Raw genomic sequence first — 20884 nt, forward strand, 5'->3', positions numbered from 1 at the left:
TCTTTCTTTTCAATAGTACATCAGAGAATGCTTTCCAGTTCATCTTTCCAAAAACCAACTTGGGCTTGGCAGAAAATCTGCTTCCTTCTAGCATATCCAAATATCACCTGAGACTGCCTTTGCTCTAACGTAAAATCACACGTCTGGAGTTGTGTTTTGGTGTCTCCGTTTGGGGGGGAACGTTAGAGGGGGGCTGGGGGTGGGGTGCAGGGAAGGGTGATAGGGTTGGTATCCTCCACCCTATAGTTAAATTCCTTCCCCTCTGCTTAGCCTCTCTCATCTTCTTTAATCAGTGCCGTGCTTAATTACCCCACCGCACCCGCTTGTGTATGCATCACTGCCTTTCCCCCCAAGAAGCCGGACATTGCTTTCGCTCTGAGTAATGATAGTAATCGCTGGTAGGGCAGACCTGTTCCTCATCTTTCTCCGAGCACATTTCTTATGGCAGGTGTCTAGTTCCTAATTAAGTGCTAATGAGCATGCCTAGTGGACCGTGATGCTGCTGCCAGCTCCTTCAGTTTTATGTCCTGCTACTGCCAAGCTCTTAAAAGGTGACGGAGCAAGAATTAGTGTCTGTGGGATGACAGGAAGGTGATTTTATGCATAAAGAAGTTGTTATTATGATCTCAAATGGTGAATGAGTAGTTTATAAATACTTTCCAAGAATACTATTAATGCTGCCTGCTCTGACCTCACCCCTTTTCCAGTTTCCCTCGCATTAGAACTGTGCTCTCTTTGGAAGGAGTGGAGGTTTAAAGAGAAGGTTGGCGCCTAAAGATTTTTAAAAAGGTACTAGGAGTGGTTGAAAATTTACTGTAAAATGACTATAGATGCTGACTTCTGCCTTTTAGATGCTGCTTTCTCTTGCTCTTGAGTGCCGGAAGCATAATGTTTAGGATTCAGTCAAAGATCAGTGGTCAGGGTGGAAATTGCTGAAGATCTGGTGTGAAGATCTAATATATTCAGTACGTGCAAGGGTGTAATAAATAAAACGAGTAATTGAGTCCCAGGGAAGTGAGCACAAATCAGAATCTTAAGAATTTCCTAACATTACACCTTAGAAATTGAGCTTTAATCGTTTTTACTGTCTCATCAAAAACGAGTTTTATGTTGGACAGCTGAAATGTGGCCAGATTTATGGTGCAAGGGCCATTGCTTGGATACTTTTTCGTTTCCTGCAACAAATCTTAAATATATGAGAGCAGTGATACTCTAAAGTGAACAGGTTTCTAACTTCTGGAATGGGTTAAGTGAGAGAGGCGAAGGCATTTGGGAATGGGGACTTGGTCATCGTGGTTGGAGTCCCACACAGCTGGTGGGAGTGCCTTCCTCAGCAAGGTTCTTGGCCTGAGTCTTGGTGTTTTCCTCTGTGACACGGGAGGGTCACACGGGAGGGGGATGGGTTTGGGGCATGGGGCCCAGGAGAAAGGAAGGGATAAACAAAGTTTTGTCTCTAAGGTTCCTTCCATTTGTCACATGCGTGGCTCCCTGAGGGCTCCCTCTGTATGTGGTGGTACCATGACTAGAGCACAGCCATGAGGGTCCTTCCTACGTTGACTTCACTTCCCTGCCACCTGGTGGGAGAAACTCAGTGCCTTGAGCCCCATCTGTGAAATGGGAATATCAATACTTCCTCCATTCTGTGAGGGCTTGATGAACTAAGGGCACACAAGTACATGAGAGATGCTAGTTCTTCCTGCTTTCTAAGTTCTGTTAACTAAAGATAATGTTTGGTTTTGTCTCATCCTAACGTTGTGGTAAGTTAACGCAAGAATGCTGGGGTGCAATGGAGTCACCTAGTAACTGGTGACTAGTTGAGAATATAGTTTCTGTATATTAGGATGCATATCTGCACCTCCCCTATTTTAACCTTTCTGAAGTCAGAATGAGTCTGAAATCCGTGGCATCTTAGATTCAACGATGCACTGGATTTCATCCTTGGAGGCGCTTAGAGATGGAACTCACCACCGTGTGAGGGCTTACTAACTTATCCAAGGTTGCTAATAATCAGTAGCTACACTTTCAGGGGGTGAGTCAGGCCAGAAAGTGACAGTGTCGATCTGAGGATTATGTTTTGGGAAGATTATATGATATCAGGTAACTGAGCAGATGAAAGCTTTTGATGGACTGAAAGTGCTAACCACATTTTTTTCTCTCTTTCCTCCCTGTCTCCTTGCTCCCTTCCTGTGTGTGTGTGTGTGTGTGTGTGTGTGTGTGTGTGTGTGTGTGTGGAACCTCCTGTTCTGTCTCCTCCATCCTCTCCTGTCACGTCTGCTGCCACCACTGCCACCACCCCCCTCTCTCTCCCTCCTCCTCTTCCTCTCTCACCGCCACCACCAACAGCAGCAGCAGTTGCAAGCTCAGCATCTTTCTCACGGCCATGGACCTCCAGTGCCCCTCACCCCTCACCCTTCGGGACTTCAGCCTCCTGGAATCCCGCCCCTCGGCGGCAGTGCCGGCCTCCTGGCGCTGTCTAGTGCTCTGAGTGGCCAGTCTCACTTGGCAATTAAAGATGACAAGAAGCACCACGATGCAGAGCACCACAGAGGTGAGAGGCCGGGCAAGCCGGATTAGGACCTTGCCCTAACACTCTTACAGTGCTGCAAAGTTTGTGCACCGCTAAAGAGAGCCCCAACCCATTCAGAGAGCAAACAATGAGCTAAGAGGAACTGTCTGTCGCACAGCTTGGCCACTGAAACACAGTTCACCCTGGAGGTTTTCAGGGTTTAACGTGGGCATCTGTAGATTTCTCCATCTCTTTAGATGGCAGGCATCTTGACATCTTGGCAACTGCCTCATTAATGCCAGTGGCCTGTACCATATTATGGAAAACTGTTAACTGCTTAATTGGGTAATTTTCAAAGAAAGTAATGTTGTTAAATGGGGCGAAATAAGAAGTTAAATTTGAAAGTGAATGTGTTCAAATGAAAGGTTTGATAATTGCATCTGTTACTACTTAGTTTCATAGGCTTTAATTCTAGTATGCATTAAATATTGGGCAAAATTGCACTTGACTAATTTTTGAAAAAAAGTAATTTATTCTGTCAAGAAATTTTAAAAAAATAGGCTTTTGTGTATGGTTAAACTGTAAATCTTATGTTTACAAAATACTGTAATTTTCAGGAAATCACTGTATTAGGAATGTGCAATGACTTATATAAATAAAAGCCATTTTAAAACTGTTTGGGGCTTGTGTTCTAATTATTCCCCCCTTTTTTTTATTTCTGTTCTTGCCTCTGTGTCTGAACGGGCATGTCTGTGCGTTTCTTGGTAACCTCGGGAGCAGACAGAGAACCGGGCACAGTAAGTACCCTGACGCCTGCTGCACATAAACGCGTTCTCCCCCCCTGCAGTGCACCCTCAGCCGCCTTTCTTTAAAAACAGGCACAGACACGTATATTCTACTCTCTCTCAGCGACCTGTTGTTTTTCTTTGTTTTTTAAAAAAATATGACTGTTTCCCCCCACCCTTTGTCTTTTATAAAAACTTCCATCAGGTGAGAGGGAGGCAAAGCTGTTTGCTATGATTACTCACTTGAAAATACACTTTGATCCCTATGTGCCCCAGACCCATTTAAAAAATATGTTTATCATTGCACTTCGAGTCCAGGTTTACCTGTAGTTTAAGAGAGTATTCATTTTTATCTTAAGTCAGTTCTGCAGGCAAGAGGTCACAATCCATATGTGAAATTAGTTAGTATTGTGTTATTTCTACCTAAACCATTCATTATCCTCTGCGAATGCGTCTTAGTTTCTAGGTTTCCATATCTAGTTTTCTTTTCATAATTGTCTTTGGAGTGTGAACTTGAACTTAACTTTATTTTAGTCCAAAGAACTGAGTGTCTGAGTAAGCTCTCAAAACCAAGGAAATTCAGTGCACGGGGCTCTGTGCTTATCGAGTTCATTTTTTTTCCACCAGCCTAAATCTTACTCATTTTACATAAAGCACGTTTGATCTGTACACATATCTGCCGGTTACTTGTGGGGAGGCCTGTCTCTAAAATGCGTCTTTTACATGTTGTGGAACAAACAGAATGAGAAATTGGCCCCTTTTCAGCTCAGATAACCTCCAGTTTTTGCCCCCTTCCTTCCTTCCTTCTTTCTGAACATGGCAGTATTTTGATCATCTTCAATCTAACTATTGTTAAAAAATAGGATACTGAACTTTTAAATCACTCTGATACTTTCTTATGTTTGGGGGGATGATGTGTAAACTTTTTCAGTTTAGGCACCCCTCCACACACACCTTCTGTGTAGAACGGTAGCTATTTTTAAAATTCTCTTTGGGACAGAGCTTTGTTTTACTTCATGTGTCAGGATGTATTGGTGGAATGGATAATGGTGAAAGGATGAGGTAGGTTTTCTTTGGAAAATGTTGGGAGGAGAAAAGGGGAGAAAAAAATTAGATCTAGGGAATAAAATTACCTACTCCGAAAGTATGGACCTAAGTAAACTGATTTATGGAGGTGACCTTTCTATTTTGCTCTTTCAGTGTCCCTATAGATTGTCATCTTTTCTGTCATGTTCATTCAATAGAGTATCACATTAAAAACCCTAATCCTGGGCCAGAGAATAGAGATGGCAGAAGATGATGCTGGGAATGCCCACATGCATTAGTCTGCTGCATGTTTTAATCTATTGAATTTATTCTAGGTTTGAGACTTGATTTCAACTTTATGTTATCAGTACTACTGTTCCACCTTACGTCACGGTATATTTATTGAATGCTTACTATATGTAAGGTAATATAGGAAATATATCTGCAGTGAGGGATGTGTAGGGATATGTAGGTACATGTATCACAAGCCCTTTCTCAAAGAACCAAGGAAAAGCAACAAAAATACTAGAAGATACAAGGCTGCAGAAAGTTTTAGCAAGAGTTCTAGACAGTTGTGGAAGGGATACCATGGTGTATGCCTCTCTGAAATGCCAGTGGCAGGAAAGAGTAGAATTTGCACACTTAAGCTCGTAGAGGCATTTTTCCATAACTCGGTATGACTGTATTTCTGAGTATGTCTAATAATCTGTGTGTAATTTTGGCTGGAAGATGTAATCAAGAACTTGACTGGGGAAGTGAGGGGGAGGTGGACGAAGGTTAATGAGTTGTACCCTTAAAGAAGTACTAAATCGTTCTTGAGTTTCAGGCAGCTGTGGATTGTTTTCAAGTCTAGTTAGTTTAGTTTGTAAGTCCATGTTGAGTTAGCAATCTGAACTTTTAAGTCCAAATGTGGTAGATACATTGCATAAACCAATCTATAAAATAATATAAGATACATGGTTACTTAATGTGTTATTTGCATGTCTCCTTTTTCACACCAAATTTTTGTCAAGTCTTAATAATAATTTCAAAGAGTATTTCCAGAATAAGTATATATGCTGAGTTTCCTGTGTAATTATTACAGAAAACTCATGGTAATGATAATATAAAATGGAGAAACGACACTGATTTTTAATCTAAAAATTTAATTCAGTCTGTAGAGAGGAATTAAATTGTTCACTGTCCGTATAAGTGGGATTTTGCTGCAGTTACATAAAATTAACTAGCTCTCTTCAAACTTTGTGTAAAATTAAATATGAGACTCAGTGGGTAATGAGATGATGTGTACTGTTAGCTCCTAAAATATTATAGTACTTATCTGTTTAATAAAGTGGTTTGAATTATGAAGTTGAATTTTACTTGGCAGATAAAGTCAGTTCATTGCTCTGTACTGCTGTTTTGTTTGTTCACTCATCGAGGGGTTAAGAGCAGTGGCTATAGGGCAGCGATTTTCAAACCTTATGGTCTCAGAATCTTTTACCCTTAAAGTAAGTGATGACCCCAGAGAACTTTTGTTTATGTGTGTCATATATTTTGAAAATTTTCTGGGTTAGAAATAAAACATTTTAAAATCACCTAAACAGATAAAGAGCTACTTGTGTTAGCATAAATAACATTTTTAATGAAAAATAACTATTTCCCAAAATAAAAAATTGCAGTGGGAAGAGTAGTTTAGTTTTTTTTTGCACATTTGCAGATGTCTTTAATGCCTGGCCTAAAAGAGGGCAGTTGAATTCTCCTCGGCTTCTGCATTCTCTTTGTTGCCATACATTGTTTCGGTTTAAGTATTGGAAGAAATCTGCCCACAGAGAGACACCCTCAGGGTCCTTGGACCAAACTCTGAGAACCTCTGCCATAAAGAAGACCAAGGAGTTCTAAAAAATTCTAGGCTGGCATATAGTCTTGTTTTTTTTTCCTGCCCTTCCTTCTATGTTGAACAAACATATTTTTTATATCAAGTGCAAAAATCAGGGACTTATGTCGGAGGGAGTGTGAGTGTGTGTGGATTGTTATCTGTGAGTCTAAAACTGGTTCATAGATAGTTTATGTTTATTTTTAGTGACAGATTATTCCATTTGCTGGTTTAAGGTTTTATGGTAGGAAAACAAATGAACCTTAATGTAACCTGTTTAATGTAAAACCCAGGAAATAAAGGTGCTAAGAACAGAGAGAAAATACGGACACTATTTTTAAGTTTCTTGTTTCTGAAAGGGATGAATGATAAAGCTAGTAACTTTTGAGAGGTGTATTTTGCTGTTTGGCTGTTTTCTAATTCGCAAACCTTTTTTTTTTCTAACATAAGCCTATTTACCAGAGTGCTACTACTGAGCAAAAAAATGACCTAACAAAAGCCTTTACTTCTTCAGGAGTAATAAAAACTTTAGATATCCCAATTAATTTAAAGATGAATTGCACTAAATTTTGGCTGAAGGGAATGCACTTTAAATACGTCTACTTGAAAGACCTGGAGTTAGAGAATTGACACGGAGTTGTATGGGTTTTAAGAAAAATGGTAGAATGGATGTTTAAATACTCATTCATTTAGCATATTTATTGACCACTTACTATGTGCCAGGCACTGGCTGAGGCACTGCGTATACTTGCTGCCATTTTGCAGTGGTAGCTTTTAATGTCAAAGTCAAATTATGTGTTGAACGAAAAGCACTGAAATATCTAACTCATGTGATCGCTATTTGAGACATTTGGAAGAGGGAGGAGACTTGAGGGGGCTATGTGGGAGAGACTCAGGACAGGGACGATCTGTAGACCTAAGGCGGGTTCCTAGTGGACTTCAGAAGGTCCTGGGACCCCTCTAAAATTGTATGCAGAGTGGGTCAGTGCTCTTACATAGTGCTGAGGAGAGATCATAACATGCATTAAATTCTCCAAAGGGGTTCCTGGCCCAGAAAAGTCTAAGCACTTTTCATCTACTTCAGAGGTCAAAATGGTGCGTCACCATCATTTTCTCAATAAGACACCAAAGTAAGGAGGTTGGGTGTCTTTGGTCATATAGTTAATTAACAGAGGTGGAGATTTAGATCATGTCTTTCTGAGGGACCCTGTTGCCATTTCTATAACATTTCTAAAATTATGTTCACATTTAGAACTTATTTAAAAGTAGTTATGACAGCCATCACTTTATTTAATGTAAGGGGGTGTCTTTATCTTTTTCTTTTCTAGCTGTTGTACTTCACTAGTTTATTGGCAGAGGTAGGACCAGATCCTAGTTACGGACCACCCATCCCTTCACTCTTTTCTAAGACGACACTCAGCAGTATAGAGAGCAAGGAGGAAATAAGGTGTGAGGCTTGCTTTGGGGAATACTTCACTCTTGGCCTGTTTCTGAAATTTTATTTTTTTGAATGTCACAGCGTCTCCCAGTGGCTCTTGAGGACCGTGGCACTGTGGGTGTGGGGGGAAAGGGGACAGTGATAGAAAGAACATGGGTTTTGGACAAAGGCAGCCCCCAGTGGAGTTCTGGCTGCACAGGCAAGATTTCTCATCCTTCTGTAAAGTGGTGATGGTGGCTGTCTGCAGGGTGAGGGTTTAGGGACTGCAAATGGGAAGTCGTCAGACATACCGTAGCAAGCCTTTAGGAAAGTCCTCCCTGACAACAGTAGATGCGTCGTTAGTCACCGTCAACGTAGTTACTTGTGGTTTCCTTTTTAAAAAATGTGTGAGGCTGTTGTGGAGGTGAGGGCTCACATGACCGGTGACCATTCCTAATGATTCTTAGTGTGTCAGCATCACAAAACCCATCCCAGCCTCTTAGGAACTTGATCAGTCTCACGGTGCTCGAATTCATCAAAGGTAAACAGGGACCAGGAGGAGGTGTTTTCGCCTAAATGTTGTTGACCTGACTCATGTCAAGGAATTGCCTGGAGATAAAGGATAAAACTGAAATGCATCACCTGAAATCTCAATATTAAGGCGCAGCGGAAAACATTAAGTTTTCTTGAGTGGTTGCCTCAGTAGATTTTTCTTCTGGCAGAATTTAAAACTCTGTGCTTAAAAACGTAGATCTTCTGGGAAAACCAGCATCACTGCCACGAGAAGGGTGACCCCCTGAAGGAAGGAAAGCACTGGCAGCTTCTTGCTTGTCGGGAGTGGCGTGTTCCTGTGCCAGGTGAGGTGTCTGCTCGCTGTGGGGCCGGAGCTTGCCAGGCGGATGTCAGGACCTGTGCGTGACCAGAGAATGTTCAGGTCTTACCTCCCTGAGATCTCAGTGAGGATAGGGCATCTTTAAACAAACAGAAAGCAGGTAGAGGCTATTTTCTCCCTCCACAAACTTTTTTAGGCTTCATTTTGTGTTCTGTAATTAGAAACCTTAATGCCCACCCTTTGGAGCAGATTTTGTAAACTTTTATTTTCCTTTTGGCCTGATCATCATCTTCAGTATTCCCTCTAGAACACAGTAAGCAATAAACTTTGTGTCTCGGTCTTTCTGATGAGGAGAGATGGGTTAAGTGGCGTCCGATATCCAGATACCACAGTCAAGTCCTGACGCAGTGCTTTCTAGTTTCAGGACCTTTTCTTGCAGTAGAAGCATCTCATCGGGGGCTGGAGAATGAAGAGCACTTCGAAAACATGCTTCTAGAAAAGGTTTGAAATACAAATTTGATTTTGGCTGTGACCACGGTCCTGATTAGGGGAATGAAGGTGTTACGAGGTCATTTAAAGATTATTTTTAAACAGTTATATTTGTTATGAGCTCCAAAATTTTTTATTGGTTTTATTTTGTTTTACCTGGAGAAGGAGGGTGGAAGGGCAAGCTGTGGCTGTAGAGAGTCGATGCCGAAGGCATTTTGTGGTTTAGTACTTCTTCCAGCCCAAATACTCACTGGGTGTGTATGTCTGGCTCCGTTTTATTCCGAGTATCCTCCTGTGTCGCCCGTCTGCGCCCGACAGTGCCAAGTTCTTAGATCGAGGTGCAAGAACACCCTGTTTCTTTGTTTTTTTTCACATATTTTGCCTTTAAACAATATGAAAAATAGACATGTACCCTTTGGGCCTGCTTCACAGCCAGTCTTCCAAGATGTGATTTCCACATTTCCACATGTCTCCACTTGCTTCCACTCTTCACTGTTGACAAGTGGGGATCGTTAATCGTACAGGTTAAAAATGCATTTGTCACACAGAATACTTGAATGACCAGCTGGACTGCAGCACGAAGTACCACACAGGGTGATGGCTTAATTGGTACCAGGTGTGGATGAGAGGCGCAGAGATGTGATGGGGTGCGTCCTTACCTCATTGTTTTAATGTTCACCGAGAAGTTAATTGTCAGTGTAGAGTGCGCTAGCAAATTAGGTTCCCACTGCCTTAGTGTAACTGAGGATAAATGAGGTGTCATGAGTTTCCAATCTGTACCTCTGACACAGACACTTTTCCTGTGAGGAGGACACCATTCCCAAGGGGAATTAGCATGGCAGCTAAAGAAATCCATTTGAATAATGTGTATTATTTTCGCATTAGGGAAACCTGTCTCGCTTTTGCTGTCTCCATGAACGGGTTTTCCTTTCACATTTGCTGCTGGTGGCTTCAAGGTTTAGACTCGGTTGGCAGAAGAATTGCTTTGAGGTCTCAGGATAGATGAAGGATACATGAATACTCCTATAAAGGGTTTTGGCCACACTGACAATGTAAACATGCTTTCTTTTATATATTCTGGAGTTTACCTTCCAAGATACCTCTGTATACATGAACAACCATTCCTGTTAAATTGCCAAAGAAAAGTAAAATTCTTGGAACAAGACTTTAAAGACTATTTTTTATTCATATTAAAGCAGCTGAGTCTCTTTACCTTGGTCTTGAGGGGGTGGGTGTTCAGAGCATGAAATAGAAACATGATTGTCTAGAATGGTCAGAACAAAGGTGGTACAGGGTCCAACTCTTGACATTTTCTTCCGATTCGACTGAATGCTCTTTGAAGTTCAAAAGACTCTTCTGCTTACATGGTAAGTTCTTATATGAAGGTATGGTTCAGTACTTGTGTGTTTGCATGTTTATTTTTACTTTAAGAGAATACGCTGTCCAGTTCTACCCACTGGGTTCACATTGCCACCAACTCTCTAGTTAACATGTGCCCACTCAGCAGGGAACGGTTCTGGTGTGTGTTTTTATAAAACATGGTTCACCTATTTGGGAAATGGTGCTCTGGATCTGACCACTCAAGGAGTGCACACCAGGTGTAATATTGGAAGACCTCCTACTTTTTCTTTTCTCTTCTGAGCAGCTTTTCTGCTCAGTCTTGTACCTGTTCTTTTTTTTTTAATATATAAATTTATTTATTTATTTTTGGCTGTGTTGGGTCCCCGCCTCTGTGCGAGGGCTCCCCCCAGCTGCGGCGAGCGGGGGCCACCCCCCATCGCAGTGCGCGGGCCCCTCACCATCGTGGCCCCTCCTTCCACGGAGCACAGGCTCCAGACACGCAGGCCCAGCAGCTGCGGCCCACGGGCCCAGCCGCTCTGCGGCATGTGGGACCCCCCCAGACCAGGGCCCGAACCCGCGTCCCCCGCATTGGCAGGCAGACTCTCAACCACTGCGCCACCAGGGAAGCCCTTGTACCTGTTCCTAACCATCACATCACTGTTAGTGCAGGAAGTGACCCTCAGGAAGCACAGGGTAACTACAGTGAACGATTTGTCTGTTGTCAGTGCAGTTGCCCACTGAGGTTTTAGGTTCTCAGATATTTCAGATTTTAAGAGGGATGGGTCCCTTCTTGTGGTTCATAACGTTTTCTCTGTTCTTACACCTCATCAAGTCATTTCATGTGTAGTCTCATATATATAAATGGAGAGAAAAGCATGCCTGTTGGGCTAACAGGTCTTTTGGACACTCTGTCTCTGGTACTGAACATTTCAGAGGGCTCTTGTTTTCTTCAGAGACTTGTCTGGTCTGCCTCTCCCCTTATCGTTTTACTTGGCTCTATTCCCGTCAACGTGTGCAACTTGTTAGGTGCAGAAAATCATCATGGTTTTCAAATTTTAGCTTGTTTTGAAGACATAATGGGCTTTTAGATCTTGATATGCTCAGATTTGTAATATCCCCCATGGGCTGTATAAGACTTGTACTTTGAGTTCTTGTAGAAGACATAAGGTAAATAAGATGATTTTGTTTGGTTCTTAAGAAAATTTTTAAACAAAGGAAAACTTATATACAGTCTGGAAATCCCAGTTCTCAGAACATTTGTAGAAGTCTGCCCAATAGTTACAGCGTTTGAAAAAGTCTGGGAGATGATTAACTTTTACCAGCTGCAAGGTGAAATAAAACATCAAGTTTCTTGGCTAGAATTAGAGTATAGCAGTCAGTGTGGTAACACTAATTCTCATGTTGATTAAAAAACTCTGGCAAATAAAAATTTGAAAGGGGAATTTTACTTGATGAACGCTGTTTGGTCGTTACATATCTTTCAAGATATGGACTCTGGGAAGAGAAGGCTGCAGCAGCAAATAGGTCCGTGGAACCACTATTCTTGGTGGTCGATGTGGCATGAAGCCAGTGCTGTGAGTACCTGGGCTGCTTTGTTGCTGTCTGCTGGGGTCTCTGTTAGTGTGCACCTTGGGCAGGATTCATGAGTGGAAAGCCAGGAACTCGGGACTGTTTTCAGGTCATTTAAAAGTAGGCTGTAAAATGTTCTTTTTTTTTTTTTTTTTAAATGTTCACAATTTTGTTATGGTGGGCCTCTAACCAAGTAAATCAAGATGTGTCTGTGATTAGGAGGTGGGGGCAATCAGAGATAGCATGCAGTAGGCATTATTATGTCACATTAGAATATTAAGCTCAATAGGTTAAAGAGCCAATGTGACTTTTAAATGGGAAGTATTGGGGGGTCAAGTATTTGGGTCCAAGTATTTGATGTGTATAAACTGAGTTTAAAAATCACTTCTTCCGGGAACACAGGCGAGTTGCCTTAATGGATAGTGCTTCTTGACTTTAGGCAAATTGCCTTCCCCTCTGAACATCCTCTAGATAAACTGAGGAGGGTGAAGAGGCTGGATATGTGTTAAGGTTGCTTTGGCGTCTTGAGAAGTTTGGTCCTAATTATCTTCAGTGTTTAGAATGCATGACTTTTTCAGTAACTTAAAGCGAAGCAACCTCAGTTTTATTCTTTCACAAACAGGCTTTTAATCAACATTTAAATGTTGATTAAATATTAAATTTTAACGTTAAATTTGAGTCTGTCTTCTCCTCGTTCAAATCTAACAAATCAAGGTAAAACCCTAAATTTTGAAGGATCCAAAGGATATTCAGTCAGTACGCATTCTCAAAATATGTGTAAAGTGGCTCAGAACAACCATCAGAATGACTGTATTCCACTTCTGAGCCCTGAGGAACATAAGACGGTACGTGAGAACAAAACGCAGCATGAGGGAAGAAGACTTAATGGTATTAGGAGACGTCCAGTACTACCCATGTAGTCACTTTTGGATTTCTGGGGAGCAAGTGAGGTAGCCAAGAGGATTAGGGTCACCTAGGCAGTAGTTAAGCAAGACTGTTTTTGTTGCCAACAGCAAATGAAGTCCATTAGGCTGGAACTATTTGCTTAAGTCAAGAACAACAATGAAAGCAGTGTCAGGGCTGGAGGATGTCAGGGACAATTACACACAGCAAGCAAGTTTCATGGGAACAAGGGTAAAAGAAAGTGGTTCGTCTTTGTTGGGGCTGCAGCGTGAGCCAGGCACCCCCTGACTCTGGACTGTGGCTCTCCCAGGCCTCTGCCGCCCATACTCTTTGCTGCCTTGTTTTGAATCAGTTGTACAGCATCAAAGGTATGATGAGACATTTCGTTTTGTAACTTGTCTCAATCTTCCATCTGAATGGAGCCAATTTTCAGATAAGCAAGGGTGCTAATTATCAGCCCCATCTAAATTTAGAAGAACTTTCAGAGCTTTGCAAAACGCATTCAGATTACAGGCCTCACTAAAGCTGCTCAAACGGGAATTTAACTTCTGATATGGAGACGCAGAAGCCTCAAAGCTTGACGGGCTCACAGGTCCAGCCAGAGAAACGTTATTGTTTCTAGCAGAAATTGCATTGTTCCTAATAGGCGTGTCGTTTACTTTTATGTTCACAGTACCACTTGACATTCAAAAAATCAGATCATTAAAAAGCTGTCTTTGGATGGCTGAGTGGTTTGGATGCCCCCTGCTAATTACAGCAGGAGGGCTACACAGGGGACCCCGGGGAAAGAGACTTTTAAATTGTGAGTGGACACCGACTCTATGCTACATTCTGCTGGGCAAGTGGGTAGATGTCAAGTTGAATATGATACAGCCTTGACCTTAATGTAGCTGGTCTGAGTCTGGAGGAGGAGACTTGGGGGCTGACATAATCTAGAAGACAGACAGGTGTGTATGGACACTTTTTCCACATGAGCTCAAGCTGCTTCTCCCCTCCCCAGCATGTAAGCACTTTGCAGTTTTGTTAAGTCTCCTGCGACCTGTCAGGCTGTGGGTCTGGGTCAGAGGGGTTAGTTTTTAGCAGATATTTACCAATGTAATTAGTTCAGGGATCCAGCCAGCTCACCTTTCAGCCCCACACTGAGCTCAAGACGTTATTCTGAGCTTCTCTATATTGAATTGCCTTGGTCCCTCCCTGCTGCTTTTATGTAAGCCTCCTGGCATTTGTGCAGCTTGAACGGTCGTGAATGAGAGCTCAGCTGCTTCAGAGGCAGCCTCTGAAGTGGGCAAAGAGGCTTCAGAATGCCTTCTGATTCCCACTTTTGATTTCCTCCTGTGTGTGGTTGAGCTGAGAACGTTCCCATGGTGGGGTTCACGGTTTTCACGGGGGAGTTTTGAGAGCCAGCCACCTGGCTAATTTCCTTGGGCTGGTTAGGAACGAAGACCCATCCATGGCCTCTAAAAATGGACCATTAAAGATTTGCTCATGGTACGTAACTATTGCTTTAGAGATGGTCTAACTTAAAGATTTCCCCAGGCCCCTTCTATTTTATATCGTGGCAGAGAAAGGTAGCATTACTGTTTGTTGGCCCTGGACTCCCCGACTTAGTTCTTCAACATCTTTCAGAAATGGAGGTTATCTGGGCTTTGAGAAAGAAAGTTTTTGCACAGCCCATTCAGCATTGTTCAAGGCAGTAACACACCACTGAACAAATTGCCCCCTTGCGTATGCTAATCCCGCACTTAAAAGAACTCATTGTAACATGTTCTGATGCTTTAGCCCCGAGGGGAGATGGGAATTGAAGGGATGTCACATCGTGTCATGTGACCCTCAAATATCTAAAATGCCTGTTTTCTTTGGGTCAACAGTTCATACTCAGCACATGTGAATGAAAGTATCCTGTGTGGTTTGTGGAAAAGATTAGTCCTTGTTCCCGCTTTTGTGTGTGGGAGCTGGCCTTGCTGTTGAAGATTCACTGGCTGGAATTCCTGCTTTGGGTCTTAAATTTCAGTGCTCTTGGCAAGGAACACCAAATCTTATTTTCAACAATAAATTAGAAGAACTCAAAAGAGTTCCTTCATTGTGACTGTGGAAAATGTGATTTGCCTTTTAGGAAACCATGCTGTTAATCCCACCCGTTCTCTTTGTGTCTTTTTAGAGAGGCACACATTGACTCTTACAGTCACAGAATATGTCTAATAGAGTGATCTCAGGTTTTGCTCATAGGCCATTCTTATTCCTGACCAGGGAGTCTCAGTGGGAAAGAATGAAAACACATCCGCATATGAACAGCAGGCTCCCATTTCTCTAACAGCAAACAGAACAGAAGAACATTTCAAGTGAGCAGGGCCTGGAGGATCCACCAGGCTTTGGACGGCTTGAGTGCATAGTCAGGGTCTCCCTTTTAAGTGCCTAAATCTCTATAAATGTTTGCCATCAAAGTCTTCAGATGAGACGAATTAAATGGAATGAAAGGCCATGTAGGCATCACCTTTCTAAACCAGCTATCACATCCAGGTGGGGTTTTCATGTGTACAGGGAGACCTGGGAAGAAATCTTTGATTAATTTTTTTTGTCTTGCAGAGTAACTCCCTCTTGGTCCCAGACAGTCTAAGAGGCACAGATAAACGCAGAAATGGACCTGAGTTTTCCAATGACATCAAAAAAAGAAAGGTGGACGATAAGGACTCCAGCCACTATGTAAGTAAATAAAGGACTTGAAATAATACTGGTTTGCCTCCTTGCTCAGCTTCTAAGTGAGTATACAAAGGACCTCTAAGATCTTAGTGACAATTTCACATCCCTTAAAATAATAGTATCGGGCTTCCCTGGTGGTGCAGTGGTTGAGAGTCCGCCTGCCGATGCGGGGGACACAGGTTCATGCCCCGGTCTGGGAAGATCCCACATTCTGCAGAGCAGCTGGGCCCATGAGCCATGGCCGCTGAGCCTGCACGTCCGGAGGCTGTGTTCCACAATGGGAGAGGCCACAACAGTGAGAGGCCCGCATACCGCAAAAAAAAAAAAATAATAATAGTATCAAGAGGATAGATTCTTACATTGTAGGATATTATTTCCATCTTGAGCTGTAAATTATGCATCTGCCAGGCTTAGTATTAAATTTTAGGCTTTCTGCCGTAGTTACTCATGAGAGGGAATACAAAATTGTAGGGCTGGCTTCGTGGTGTGCAGCCTGTGCAGCTGCACTGACCCTGGTCTTGCAGGGGCCCTGCCTCACCATTGGTTTCATGCTGTGCTCTCCACCTTCTTCAAATTCTCAATTCTGAGGCTAGGGCCTGCATTTTCATTTTGTCCTAGACCTTGCAAATTTGGTAGCCTGTCCTGCTAAAATAACAAGGGCAAGAATTCGGTGTCACCAACTTACCTTTTTGAATGCCATTCTGGTAATATATTCAAGCTCTTATCATGTCTTAAGGCAGAGTTCGTCCTCTTCCACAGGGAGCAGTGTAGTGATAAAAGTCCATGGTAAAAAAAAAAACCTGGAAGAAACACTGGGGGTATCTCGTTCAAACCCTACAGATGAGATCACACGACTGGATGTGAGGACTCTTGACTTAGATGTAGCTAAAACCACATTCATGAGGAGAGCAAACCAAGCCAGACGGCCATTGGTTCTGGTCTCGGCGTCATAAACATTGCAGCTGACAGATGCCTGGCTGGCTGCTGTGCAGGCTGTGCGGAGATTTCCACGCGAGACCTCTGTCTTCTGCTGGCTGGCGCAAGCCAATGGCTAACTGTGGGTAACATTTCTTGGGCAACATCTCAAGTTAGCGTCAGGTACTGTGTGCTTCTACGTGGCTTGTTTCATTTAACTCTGAAAACAACCCTGTGAGTTTTGTATCATCCCTCCATTTCATTGATAAGGGAAGTGAAGCACAGAGCTTTTAAGTGATTTGCCCAAGGTCAGAATTAGCGGCACAGCCTGGAGACAGTCAGACTCCAGGATCCATGCTCTTCATCACCATGTTAGGATTCCCAAAGCGAGAGCCTAGGATTGGATATTTTGCCAGAGGTCCTCAAATTGGTCCATACTTTGTACCATAATAACATCCCAAGAACTCAAGTTGTTGATCTCCCCACCACAGCCCAAGCCTTTTTAGCACATATTTACCCCTTATCTTTTGCCCAGAGCCAGTATCCCACACAAGTACGTTTATATATGGCATCAACTGTTAATAAGCTAGTCAAGAAAGTCCACGACATACAGAAATTTGCAAATTTGCCAATGATAGAATTCCGAGTTGCTCTGTAGATAAGTTATTTAGTAGTGAGGGATCTAGAATCCATAGCTCTGCATGACTTTTTTGTAACCTGTTTGTACTAGGTATGTCTAGTTGTGTAGGTAGCTGAGGGTGATATATTGAGATGATGTTGGAGAACCTGGGGCAAAGGACTCAGACCTTAGATGTTTGATGACAGGTGTATACTGTACCGTGAAGGTTTATATTTGCAGAAGGGTCCAGTACAAAGCTAAGATTTAAATTTCACACTACTTAAGGACTCACTGCACAGTTCCGTTATAATAAATTAGTTATTTGCTACCTTTTGCCAGTTTGGTCTGTACATTACATTAACTATTTCTATACTGGGTTTTTTTTTTTTCCTAAAGGGAATCCCCTTTGGCTTATACTTAGTCACCACCACTCTGGGTTTCTTTCTTTTTTTTTTTTTTAATCAGTGGTTTTTTTTGTTTGTTTTTGTTTTGTTTTGTTTTTTGGCTAGACCATGTGGCATGTGGGATCTTAGTTCCCCAACCAGGGATCAAATCCATGCCCCTTGCAGTGGAAGTGCGGAGTCCTAACCACCGGACCACCAGGGAATTCCCGCACCCTGGGTTTCTTAACACCCGACAATGTTTGTGCTTTTCTGTGGGCTTTACTAAGAGAAAGTAAATTTTCTTTAGTATTAATTTTTTCTTTATTGCATGAAAATATTTCTTTCAATAGCCTGTTATTTTTAAGTACCCAGGCTTCCTCATTGGGTGTAATCTTTTGTTATTGCTAGTGAATTGCATGGTGCCTTTATAACGATGACTAAAGGTATATCTAGTAACACATTACTGACGAAAGTAAATTGGGTCTCCCACACTTACTGCTTTAGGTATGGCTAGATAAAACATTTAAGACATGAACTTAGAGTTGAGGGTACCTTTCTAGCTGGACTTGGGGGCCACGAAAAGCTAATGGGTGACACCTGCACTTGTACTAATATGTCTCAAACATTATTTGTGTATTCTTATTTGACAGTGACATCAGTAAAAGAATTGTGTAGATCATAAGCCAGGGGCCTGCTCCTTTTTGAGAATAGGACCCATTGCGATAACTTATTTTTCCGTATGTCCATTGTATTACTCTGTACTAAAAGACATATAAGGCCTTTTGGCTAAGAAAGTAGACTTCTTCAGCCTGCCCTGAATTTGATTTAGGAGTGATCACGTTAAATTGAACAGCTTTTCTGAAGCTTTTTGAAACTCAGTGCGTGCAACCTTGGAGTTTCCTCTGATTAGCCAATTTTATGGCTTCATGTCAAGACATTAAAAGCCCTAATGTAGGATGCCAGGGCCCTCCAGATACTGCCATCCTATCTTCCTTCCATCTCAAGAATATTCCAAGCTGATTGCTAAAGAGCTTTATTCTTATCATGAGGTTAGATCTTGGTACATTATCCCAACCAGTAGCCAGCTTTGTTGTTTGTAGTTTTTTGTTTCCTTTATTTAATTTTTTGTAGTAACTAGTAACCCCATGGGAACAGGGTTCAAGTTTGTCTTTATAATTATGAATTGTCCATGAACACTAGAATTGATTGGCAGCCTTCAAGGTGATACACAAAAAAATCAATGATGTGAAATTGTGTTCTTTTTAGTTTGTTTGTTTGTTTTTTGCGGTACGCGGGCCTCTCACTGTTGTGGCCTCTCCCGTTGCGGAGCACAGGCTCCAGACGCGCAGGCCCAGCGGCCATGGCTCACGGGCCCAGCCACTCCGCGGCATGTGGGATCTTCCCGGACCGGGGCACGAACCCGTGTCCCCTGCATCGGCAGGCGGACTCTCAACCACTGCGCCACCAGGGAAGCCCGGCAGGTGGATTCTTAACCACTGCGCCACCAGGGAAGCCCGAAATTGTGTTCTTAATTTGAAATCCAGTGGGGAAAGATCTCTGAGATAAGGATATGCAGATTTCAGATTATAAGAGAGATTCAGCTGCTGCAAACATTTATTGAGCCCTTACTGTGTGCCAAGTTTTACAGCTTGCCATCACCTGTTGTATACACATTGTGATTGTTTAGCTGGTGTGCTGCTGCAGCAGAGTTTCCTGCCTGGGTCTTTGCACGTCCCCAGGTCAGATGCGAAGGGGAGACGGTGGTATTAATTACCAGGACTGGCATTCTGGAAGGGAGCCCAGGTCATTTGCTAGTCTGTCTGCTACCAAGAGCTACAGAAAGTTAATTGAGCCTCAAACCCTTTAGTAAATGGCATTAAAATTTCTTTTTTTTCAGGACAGCGATGGTGACAAAAGTGATGACAACTTAGTTGTGGATGTGTCTAATGAGGTAACCATTCTCTTTATCAAACTTTATTTTCAGAGTGACTTGTGAGAGAAAGGAAGTGGAACCACCATATTTTGGTCTTTTGCAACTTTACACGTTAAGGATTTAATGGTCGTTCGTGGATGGAACAATAAGTGTCTAAAACCGACACAAACTTTTGTTTCCTTTAAAAAAAAAAATCTGTTTCCCTAACCATTTTGGATTCCTAAGTTGGTATCTGGTGCTCCTTTCGGTCCCGTGCCCTCTGGGCAAAGTATCTGAGCATGAGGGAAGATACGATTATTTCTAGATTTGTTTCTTTATGGTGTCTTCATGGGTGCACTCGCAAACACCATCCTATTCATTGTAATAGCAGTATTAGGTGCACACCCTCAAATCCCCCAAATCTGAAGGACTTTCAGGGCTCTCCTTTAATTTGGCGAATTGGTGTGGAAAGGTCCGTCCATTCTAAGTGAAATCACGAGCCCTTTGCTTGTGCTTGTTGAGGACCCCTCGTCTCCACGAGCAAGCCCCGCCCACTCACCCAGGGAAAATGGGATCGACAAAAACCGTCTGCTAAAGAAAGACGCCTCCAGCAGCCCGGCATCCACCGCCTCCTCGGGAAGTTCCACTTCTTTGAAATCCAAAGAAATGAGCTTGGTAGGTCATAAGAACTGTCACTTGCCTATTTAGCAGTTTAGTTTTATCAGGGAACCAGAGGTTCCCTAAAGTATTTGAAATGTGGGGTTTTTACTAATTGAGAGTTACATTTTTAAGGGTTTAAAAGTGAAGCTCATCGTTCTGCTTTCTGTCCCCATGGTGATTACTTTTGCCCTCTGGGTCGTCTATTTTGGGCCATGATTAGAGAGAGATAACAAGCTTCCATGCCCATTTCCTTCTTACTTGGGGGATATGTTCCTGGCATAGGCTCAACTTCCTAGTTGGCAAATGGTTCAAATGCCTTAGGTCCTAAGGAGTCCTCATTTTCTTAAGCGGTACACTTCCCCTGGTTTTAGACTGACCCACCCTGTTGGGTCATGTTGTGATTGGGTTGCTGGGCAGATGGTGATGTACTCAAGGCGGCACCAGGGGAAGCCTGGAACTCGGGGGGGGATGTGGGTACATCAGGCCAATTCATGCTTTCAGTCATTCAACAAACATCGTGGAGTATCTCATCTCTTCACTCACCATAACTGCACCATAACAACCCTGCAGTTAATCCCTACATAGTCCCTCAAGGCATTATCCCATTTCACTGATGGGGAGGGAAGCTGGAGGAATTTGCCAAGTTTGCACAGCTCGTCAGATCCAAGGCCAGAGGGAGCTGGGGTCTCTCTAACCCATGTTCTTTGCTACCCCAGAGTGCTTCTCAGACTATGATTAAAGGGACACGAAGGGTTAAGATGCAGAAGAAGATGCCCTGTGACCCTGTTACTCTCTTGACTCCTGAAGGCCCCTGCACTAGTGGGTCCACTCTGGTTACGTTGGCAAATGGGTGCAGCTGCTGAATGCCAAAGAGTTATTTTTTTAGGCACATCTCTCAAAATGATAGGACTAGGTCTAGGGCTTTTGCCCCTGAGATGCCAGTTTGCTTCTCATCAAATTGATGGCTCCGCTGCCTCT

The 20884-nt window shown here is 42.8% G+C and overlaps 1 protein-coding gene across 3 annotated transcripts in view; it reads left to right on the forward strand.

Moving 5' to 3' along the window:
- Positions 1 to 20884, forward strand: part of LOC132427276 (transducin-like enhancer protein 1) — an 88810-nt gene that overhangs the window by 41104 nt on the left and 26822 nt on the right. For 2 of the 3 annotated variants that reach the window (XM_060014586.1, XM_060014587.1), the window contains exons 7-11: positions 2344 to 2548; positions 3287 to 3303; positions 15304 to 15420; positions 19232 to 19285; positions 19769 to 19921. In XM_060014586.1, coding sequence (XP_059870569.1) covers positions 2344 to 2548; positions 3287 to 3303; positions 15304 to 15420; positions 19232 to 19285; positions 19769 to 19921 — 546 coding nt within the window. Of the gene's footprint in view, positions 1 to 2343; positions 2549 to 3286; positions 3304 to 7024; positions 8444 to 8836; positions 8920 to 15303; positions 15421 to 19231; positions 19286 to 19768; positions 19922 to 20884 lie in introns of those variants that run through there. The other variant, XM_060014585.1, reaches the window with a different exon arrangement.

Source organism: Delphinus delphis, chromosome 6, assembly GCF_949987515.2.
Source record: "Delphinus delphis chromosome 6, mDelDel1.2, whole genome shotgun sequence".
Classification (NCBI taxonomy): Eukaryota; Metazoa; Chordata; class Mammalia; order Artiodactyla; family Delphinidae; genus Delphinus; species Delphinus delphis.